A 10275-nucleotide genomic window follows, 5' to 3' on the forward strand; every position below is an offset into this window, starting at 1 on the left:
ATAAGGCATTATTATTAATCATGGAAATGAACAAATAATAATAATAATAATACAGAACACTAGAAGATAATTAAAAGTATAAATCTTTAAGAGGCAAGATAGAATCAGTCCAATAATCAACACCCACTTTACTATTTCTAATAACAATGGAAGCCATTCCTCAATATTTTGGCACCCAAAGTATGATTGAAGTAAGAGAAATGTTAAAAAACGGTGCCCAACACCCTATATCGTTATAGATGTATATTTCATTACACAACAAACTTATTCTCTTACACTGATTATAATATATATTGTAAGCATAATAACACATAAGAAGTACAACTCAAATTATTCTAAAAGTAATTATGAATTCCAGCATATGTATTACAACTATCATATTTTGCGAATTTATTGGAATATATGATTATTCTAGATGGACAACATTACAAAAGTAATAAGGAGATTCACTCAGAGAGGAGAGTGATCAAAGATCTTTAGTGACTTTGGCAATTGGTCTGCAACAAAAATGTGAAATAGCCCCATAACTCCAGTGTGTTCTTGGCTACTACTGTATTTAGACTCAAGAACCAATGTCTCACCAGCAAGTATCTTGACTGAGCCTGGTTCAGGATAACAAGTGGACATTCCCACAAGGTAACCGGCCTCGTTCCCTGCTTCCTTACCTTCTCCATAGATTGGATTCGACGAACATATCACTCTTCCATCCTAAAAACAACGGTTTTGGATTGTTAAAGAGTTTTCACATTATTATATTTATAAGAACATGAATTACTCCACTCGTTAATATTTTACCTCTCCATATAATGTTGAACCAGCTCCACCAGTATGCTGGTGAGCCACACCATACACAACATATCCATCTTTTGGTATGCTGACCCTTGTGCTTTTCTTGTCAATGCATTTGTCCTTACCCGTATCAGTGCTCTTGCATGACTCCACAACCTGGTATTCGTTCTAACACAAAACAAACTTTTGTTGAGTTTCTGCACAATTATGTATTCTGTTCTGTATTTCAATTTTTTGATGATACACTAAGGTGTTCTATAAGAAAAGAGTCCAACATAGAACAAAATCTTAACAGAATTTATTCCATATAATATCTATAAAATTCAGATAAGAAGGTAATGTCCACTTACTTGGCAATCATGTTTAGCAGAGATCAAACCATTCCAGGTATCAGTAACATCGAAAATATAGATCTTAAGAGGCAGAATAGATTCATTCCAATCAATCCATTCCACAGTATATTTGAGGTAAAGACTTCTTTTGACCCCTTGAAAGCCTTTTCTGACTTTACAACGTGTTTGATCATAACAACACAACAGGCCTCCTCTGTAATCTGACCTCAAAGGCCGCCCATACTCATCCGTGGAGACATTATACAGATCACACCTGCACTCAGTGCACCCCAATTTGTCGACAGCGCCTCGAGTATCGATCGCGTGCACATTGAGAAACCATCTCTCCTCATGGCCATCAGGAGTTTCAGCAGGATTACCAACTTCATGGCCATAAGGGTCAGGAGCAAACGTAGACGTTTTACGTGTCTCGGCGCCAAAACCATAGTACTGCCCAAGAACATCATCCTGGCATATTCCACTGTTTCTAGCAATGGTAATATTTGTATTTGAAGTATTATTATTTTTCTGATATTCATCTTTTGGTTGATAATATCTGACAATGGCCCAATGGTGAATATAGGTTTCGTGTAGAGGGACAGAGTCTCCTGCCTCATCAACTACTTCAGCATGAAAACTCTTGAGACCAATATGACCTCTTGGAAAGTCAACGTTGTAGAAGTATTTGTTGACCACTGATCCTGGTTCCAGCTCAAACTTTGGGGATCTATAAACCATAGATTTCATCTTAGAAATTCGAAGAGAATTTGAACATGGTATCAGGGTTGAAGTGAATACTAGTAGTAGTGGTAGTAATGTTACCCATAATGATCTTCCTCCTCCAAAAGGGTAGTGCACCATTTTTTGTTCTGGCAGTAATGAAATCAAAATAATTTTCAGTGGATAATAACCGAAATTAACTAACATTATAACATTATCAAACGAAGACTAATGGCTTGGTGGTTAAAGGTTGAACTTTGTTAGTGCTATATAACTTTTGAGAAAGAAAGAACCAAAAAAAAAAATGAAGTCAGAAGTTTGAAGTACTAGCTTACAATAAATAAATAAATATAAAAACAATAACGGGTGCTAATTATTTTAAGAACTACCTAGAAATTTTTTTAAACGATTAATGAATCATATTATTGGTGCAAAGGAAAAAAAGATTGTATAAAATATAAGCAAAAATAGTGAATGAGCTGTATCATCTCTTATCTCAATCATCTTTTGTAAGCAAAAAGATCACCCTCAAATGTTGTTACATCAGTAGTGATGTTCAAGAACACACACTTCAGACTAAACCTAATCAAAAGTATCAAAACTAAACTTAGATGAAACTAGGCAAGAATAAACTAAGCTCGAGAATGAAATCATGAATCTTGATTGATTAAGAATAGTCAATAGTACACAATCAAATATGTCCAAAATTATAACTTAACACACTGAATAATTACAAAAAGAATGTCTCATACTAATATAATTAAACAGTAATGCACTAACATATTTAATTTAAAACACTAACGTATTTGAAAATACAAAATAACAATAAAAAAAAAATACTAATAAAATAAAATAAAATAAAATAAAAAGTAGCACTAAGTTATAAAACTAAAAAAAAAACATTAACTAAAATAATAATTTAATAATCAAATTGATCACTTATGGATCTTAGCTTTGAAGATTATTAAAATATTGGTTATATATATGGACTTTAAATATTACTAAAATCTTGATATTTTTTAGATGATTGATATTATTGGTAAGTTCTTTTTTACATAATTCTTTTTTTTTTTTTCTCATTTTAAAAATGATTGCGTATGCTATGATCAACTATAGAACTTCAATAATAATTAAGATTTTTTTAAAAAAAAAAGTGTATTATTTAATTGATTTAGTAAATATTTTATTTTATTGAATTATTTTAAGATTTTAAATTTTAAATTCTTACTAGTAGTCATGATATAATTCATACTAATTATTTCATAAATTAGCTATTTTGGATTATTAATGTAAGAATAATTAGTAATTTTACCCTGAACTTTCGACAATACTAATCATGCTCCCTAAACTATACGGCTTATTAAGAATCTCCCATGAACTTTTATATTTACAAAAATTTAGTCTTTTTGTTAGGTATTATTCTATTATTCTGTTTAAATGCTGACGTGTCTTTGTAAATTAGTAATTGTTCCACCTAAACTTTGACAGCTATTAAATCGTATCCCCTCAAAATTAAAATAAAAAAAATATCACATGTTTTAGTAAATTTTAAATAGTTAATTTAGATCTTAAAAATTATTTTGAATGATTAAGAAAATTAAAAATAAATTAAAATTTTAAAACTAAGTAAGCGATTTAAAATATTATTTATTTTTATTAGAAAATTCATTTAGATATTAAAAATACATATATTAAAAAATTTAATTTTGGTAAAAACTAAATTTTACGGCAACAAGTTTGAGTCTATTTTTTCTCTAAAAATCTAAATTTGTTTAAGTAAACATAATACTTTTTTAATTTAATTTTTAATTCTTTTTCAAAATAGTTTATATTTTTGTTATTGAATTTTTAATTATTTTCCTTTATTTTTTTGAATAATATTTTCTTTTATTTTTTAGGATACGAGTTTATAAATATAAATAAAATTAATTTTTTCTTCAAAAAAATCTTAATTTGTGTAAATTATTTGTTAGATTTTTAATAATTTTGACGCTATTTTTTATGATACGTGTTTATAAATAAAATAAAATTTTAATTTTTTTAAGAATAATTTAGATTTTTAAGTAAATTTAATATTTTTTTTAATTAATTTTTATTAATTTTTTAACAAAAGAGGGCAAAATTTTGTATTAGTCAAAGTTAAAGGGTAAAATATTAATTTTTAATGGTATAAGAAATAGAATCTGAGTCATAATTATGTCACTATTATATTTTGGGAAAAAAAATTAACAAGCCGAATATTTTAGGAGGTAAGATCATGTAGTGTCGAAAATTCAAAGAGCAAAAATTCTAATTTTTTTTAATGTAAATAATATAAAATGAGAAATCGTTTAAGTAAAATAAATTTATTTAGTAAAATATTTAGTATGAATTATTAGAGTTGTTGTACAAAAAAAATAAAAAATTTTATACTAAATTAGTTTAGATTTCACACCAAATTAATATAGTTATTGGAGATAGTCTTACAAAGCAAATCCAAAAGCTCTTGTTTTGCCGAACGTAGACACAAAATTTGTGTCGACTCTAAAGCCATACTAAGTTTGAAGGAGTTGTTAATCAGCTAACAGAGTAGTTAGTTGAGTGATTAGTTTAAGATGTGAGAGCGTTAGTTTCAGATAAAGCTAGTAACTAACAGTATAAACATGTAAATAGCTCTTGTGATCTTTTTTTCAACCAATAAGACAATCACTCATCTTCCTCTGAAAATAAACTCTTACAAAAAACTTGTTCCTTTAGCAAAAATCTAATCAGAGTAAGACTGAATAGGTTTAAAAGATGAACAGAAATATTTAAATTGTAACTAAAAATATTTTAAATGAGCACACCACTATGTTACATACATACCTTGAGAAATAAGAATGGAGAAGAAAGAAAATTGTGTGATGAGGAGGTAGTTGGGCTGAGCTGAGGCCTCTGAAGATAATCTCATCGCAGGACAGAGAAGCTGAGGTCAATATATAATTTAGGAGTGAACAACACTTTGTTGTCTGCCAAGTTGGTCCCTTCATTAATTATTATTTTGACATGTGACCAAAAAAAAATATATGTATAGTAATAGAAAAAAGATATTAACAATTAATAGAAAAAAGACGTAAATTAGGAGAACTCTCATTATTTCTCCAATTTTCTCTCTCTTTTTGTAAAATACCTAAAGCTCATTAGATTAGATTATGCTTACTATAATTTTGTATTTGGTTTTAGTAATAGTGTTAAATTAGACCTCACCTAGACTACTTATTAAAAGGGAAAAAAACAGAAAAATACAAAAAAGAAAAAAAAAAATTACAAAAATACTTTGGGCCGGCCCATTAAACATTTATACAGTCCACATACAAATATTTACAAAAATACCACATGCACTAAGCCTTCAGCTGTACAGAGCGAATCATGAAGGTGAAAATACCGCGATCGTTTCAAAACCGCAAAACAACCAAAATGAAACCAAAACGATAAAAATACAACTATTAATTCTGGCGAAATCAACTGGAAAAGAAGACCTGCAATGATCTAAACAGAAAATGACAAAAAAAATCAGAAAAACTGTGAAGAAATTGAAATTACACATTTGTTTTCTATTTTACTCGATCAAAATAACTCCCCCTAATATCGAAATCTATATTCATGAAATGTAGATCTGTAACAAACAGATCTGGAGCTCCCACCAAATCCAAAACAATGTATGATGTGAAAAATTTAAAAAAAAAAACCTCATGAATAATACATCTACGTTATATACAGTTGCATTTTGATTGATTACTGGTTTCCAATATATATATTTTTTTAAAAACACAATAAGAAGAGTAAATTCGAATTAAGGTACAACCAGTTACGTACAAGTCTGTTTATTTTTTGTTTTGGTTGCCTTATAGTTGCATTATCGTTTTATGTTAGTTTATATATTATGCAGGAATTTAATTTGACGGGGACTAAGAAATAGTAGTTATACAAAGTAAGTTTTGTGCAAAATAGTTGCATATTAGTTTTATAATGAAATAACATATGCAAGTAGCAAAACTATAATAAAACTACAAAACAACTGTATACAAACTAAAAAACAGGAAAAACTCTTTGAACATCAACATCCATGGTAAATCTAATTGTTACCCATTGATGATATAAAAATGGACAAGAAATAACTAGACAAAAAACATACTAAAAAAATACATACAGAAGGTGTTTACACTATTAAAAAACTATGAAAAAACTATTACAAAATGAGAAATAATCAAATGAAGAAATTGAAATGAAAAACAATAAAACATCTGGAAAAATAAAAATAGAAAAAAAAAATAACAAAATGAAACAGAAATTAAGACTAAACAAACGAAAATGAAAAACTCATAAAAGAACATATAAATTAAACTAAAAAATAGAAGCCCTAAAAAACCAAACAAAACAAAAAGAAATAATAAAAGGAAAATCCTAAAATAGTAAAATCGATAAACACAAAACACACTAATGTCAAATACGAAAAAATTTCAAAAAAGGGGGAAACCAAAAAGAAACCGAAAACAAACCTGAGATCGAAGACCACCACCAACTTGATTATTTTTTTGAGAAACATCTTCAGGAATTTTTTCCTGGGCAGCCGCCTTCGATTTCTTCTTTGGAGGTGGTCGCTTACGTTTAGACAATGGAGGAGCAAAATCAGAGTCATCCTCCTCAACAACAGGTCGTTTACCATTGTTCTATAAACTAAAGATTTCAATCCCATTTTAAAGCTTTTCTTTTGAATAGGGGAAGGAGTTGATGAAGAACGAGTTGTAACTATATTTATATATGGATTAAGAGAAAAATAAAAGGATAGAAAATGTTTATGGGATTCGGTTAATGGGAGTTGAAAAAAAATTTGAAGAACAAAAAAAAGAGGAAAAATGGAGTTGGGATCATAGAGAAGAAAGAGTTCAGCTATGGAGGTTGATATTTTTTTAAAAAAAAAAACTAAAAAGAAATAGAAAATAAAAAGAAAAAGAAGAGAAAAAGAGAAGAAAATGATGGATGATTGATTGATAGAGGTCATAGTCTATTGACATGTAGTGATGCATGCATGAAATGTGTGTGTAAGAGGTAAAATTGTAATAAAATAAAGTTGAAGAGTAAAAATGTAGGCTTAACCGTGTGGTAGTATTTTAGTAATAAAATATGTATTTTGTATTTTTAGTGTAAAAATTTCTTATGAAAATAGCTTTACAAAGAAGAGAAGAAATACAAATAAAACGGACTCAATCCTATGTGGCTTCGCCTCTAGTGGATCAAGATTTAGTAGTTAGTTACAACCGAAATTGTAACTAACTCCTAAACCTTTGATCAACCCTAAACTACATCTATAAAAGCAAACCAGAGACTTACCAATCTCTCAGTTGAGAGATACCAGAAGGCAAGAGCCAGATCTGAGAGTTTTACTCTCAAAGTTGTAGATCCAAGTGTTCATGCAAAGAGAAGAAAAGAGAGTTAGTGAGATAGTGAGAAAACCAAAAGAAAAACACAGAAAAGAAATATTGAGTGAATATCAGAAATACCAGTCGAGATTGTGACTTGGATTTCTCACCTGTTTGTAATACTCTTCTCCAAAATAGTGCAGATCCTGAGAAAAGTCTTCAAGGCGAGCTCGAAAGAGGATGTACCCCTGATTTAGGGCGAACCTCTATAAACTCTGTGTTCTATCTCTCTCTATTTCCTCTCTTTATTGTTTGTGTGTGTTGATCTATGTGTTTGTGTCTTTATGGTGTTATTTGATCATGGATTCTGAGTAAGATCGATCGGTTGATCGAGTGAGATCTCTGGTTCTAGGGTTTGAGAATCAGAGAGAAAGGAGAGAAAGAGAGAGAGTTTGAGAAACTCTCGAATGTTCGAATTAGTGAAATGAGCTAGGGTTAGCTCTGATTTCACTTAGTTTTGTTCAAGGCAGAACGACAGATCGTTTGGTTGAAACGATTTGTCGTGCAGGTGAATACGACAAAGCCCCTTTGTCGTTTGGTACTAATCTTTAATTGAATTTTTCTGGGACAATTTTGTCCCTGTCGTTTTGATTGGATACTTGAGTTGGTGTAGGGCATTCTTGGAAATTCACCAAGAAAATTTCTACAGTGGTATCAGAGCCTTGGTTCGAGCTTAATTTCAACTCAAGAAAGGATCGAGAAAGTGACAAAGGCTGGAAGAAGAAGGAGAAGCACAACAAGAAGTTGTGGACAGTGGAAAAGCTGTGGGAATTCCACAAATTGATAATCAATCAATTCCTATAAACTCTACTCAATTTAATTTTGATTTTTCTAACATGAGTAATATCAAAGTTGATATTGATCGTTTTGATGGATCTGGTGATTACAGGATTTGGAGGAGAAAGATTAGATCCCTATTGGCTCAACAGAAATTGCTAAGGGTTCTTGAAGACCCTATTGAATGGCCAGACAACACTTCAAAAATACAGCAAGAAGAGTTTGTTAAAGCATTACAGGGATCATAATTTTCAACCTTTCTGATGCCATTATCAGATTGGTTGATAAAGAAGAAACTCCTGCCAAGATTTGGAAGAAACCTGAAGAACAGTTTCAACAAAAGTCTCTAACTAATAAGATCTACCTAAAGGAGAGAATCTTTGGGTTCAAGATGAGTCATACTAAAATCCTAGATCAGAATCTTCATGAGTTTCTAAGGATGCATATTGAATTGGCAAATTCAGGGGAGAATGAAGCTCTAAGTGATGAAAATCAAGCAATAATCATTTTGAATTCATTGCTTGATTCATACAGAGAGGTAAAGACAGCAATCAAGTATGGAAGGACTTCAATCACACTTGATGAAGTCATTTCTACCCTAAAATATAAAGACCTAAAGATGAAGAGTGAGAAATCTAACTCTGGACATGGTGAAATAAACCTAAGTAGAGGAAGGCCATCTCACAAGAAATCCTATCATAACAGAGGAAGGAGTAATAGCACAAATCATCACAGAAACTCAAATAGAGGAAAGAGTAGATCACCATCAAGAGAAGCTGGTGATTCTACAGGTTGTTTCTATTGTGGCAAAACTGGACACTACAAGAAAGACTGCTATTTCTACAACAATAAATACAAGAACAAGAAAGGAGGCAGATTCCCAGAAAGAACAGATCAAAACAAACATCAAAATGACAAACAACAAGAAGCTAACTACTCAGATGGCTATGACAGTGGTGAAGTCTATGTTGCATCCACATCTTTCAAAGATGATTGGATATTGGATTCTGGGTGTACTTTTCATATGACAAATTCTAGGGAAATTCTAACTGACTACAGAGATTCTAAAGGTGGCAAAGTAATATTGGGAAACAACAATACATGCAATATAGAAGGTTCAGGTAATGTCAGTTTCAAAATGTTTGATGGAATTGTTAGAACCCTAACTGGTGTAAGGTATGTCCCTAATCTTGCTAGAAATTTAATTTCTATAAGTGTTCTAGATGACATGGGTATTGTTAGCAAAATTGAAGCAGGTTCTATGAAGCTAAGTAAGGGAGCTATGACAATCATTAAAGGCCACAAGCATTAAGGGTTGTACTATTTAGATGGAGAACTAGTGACTCAATGTAACACTGCACTCACTAGCAATCCAGAAGACCTAAAGGCTGTTCTATGGCATAGGAGATTGGGGCATATCAGTGAGAAAGGCCTACAGATCATGAGTGATCAAAGGCTGCTGGGTAAGGACAAAGTAAGTAAGGTTGATTTCTGTGAATCTTGTGTTCTAGGTAAACATCATAGGTTAAAATTTAAAACTGGCATTCATAAAACTAAGCATATCTTGGAGTATGTTCACTTTGATCTTTGGGGACCAGAGAAAACTCCAACACATGGTGGTAATGTGTATTTTATGTCAATTGTAGATGACCATTCTAGGAAAGTTTGGGTATTTTTACTTAAACATAAAAATGAGGCTCTATCTTAATTCATACAATGGAAAACTCTAATGGAAAATTTAACTAATCAAAGGGTTAAAACCCTAAGGACCGACAATGGCTTGGAGTTTTGTAGTGATGAATTTAACAGGTACTGTGGTTCTGTTGGAATTCAAAGGCACAGAACTGTGAGAATCACTCCTCAACAGAATGGGGTAGCAGAAAGGATGAGTAGGACCTTGATGAACAAGGTCAGATGCCTATTGATGCAATCTGGACTTACAAAAGGTTTCTGGGAAGAAGCTGTGTTAACAGCAGCCTACTTGGTGAACAGAAGTCCATCCAGTGCCATTGAATTCAAGACACCAGAGGAGATCTGGTCAAGTAAGCCCCCTGATCTTTCAAACTTAAGAGTGTTTGGATGTGCAGCCTATGCACATCAGAGTGTTGGTAAATTGGAGCCTAGAGCTCTCAAATGTGTGTTCTTAGGTTATCCTGAAGGCACTAAAGGTTACAGGTTATGGGTAAGAGAAAAACAAGGGTTTAAAGCTATAAATAGTA

At 31.2% G+C, this 10275-nt stretch overlaps 1 protein-coding gene across 1 annotated transcript; it reads right to left on the reverse strand.

The window, feature by feature from the left end:
- Positions 1-203: 203 nt before the first annotated feature.
- LOC115705703 (uncharacterized) lies at positions 204-4970 on the reverse strand. Its single transcript, XM_030633109.2, has 4 exons — positions 4686-4970; positions 1140-1990; positions 796-957; positions 204-708 (listed from the first exon to the last, which is right to left on the reverse strand). Exons 1-4 carry the CDS (start codon positions 4768-4770, stop codon positions 451-453), a joined length of 1356 nt encoding a protein of 451 aa, XP_030488969.2. The 5' UTR covers positions 4771-4970; the 3' UTR covers positions 204-450.
- Positions 4971-10275: the final 5305 nt, after the last annotated feature.

This window comes from Cannabis sativa, chromosome 1 (assembly GCF_029168945.1).
Source record: "Cannabis sativa cultivar Pink pepper isolate KNU-18-1 chromosome 1, ASM2916894v1, whole genome shotgun sequence".
NCBI lineage: Eukaryota > Viridiplantae > Streptophyta > Magnoliopsida > Rosales > Cannabaceae > Cannabis > Cannabis sativa.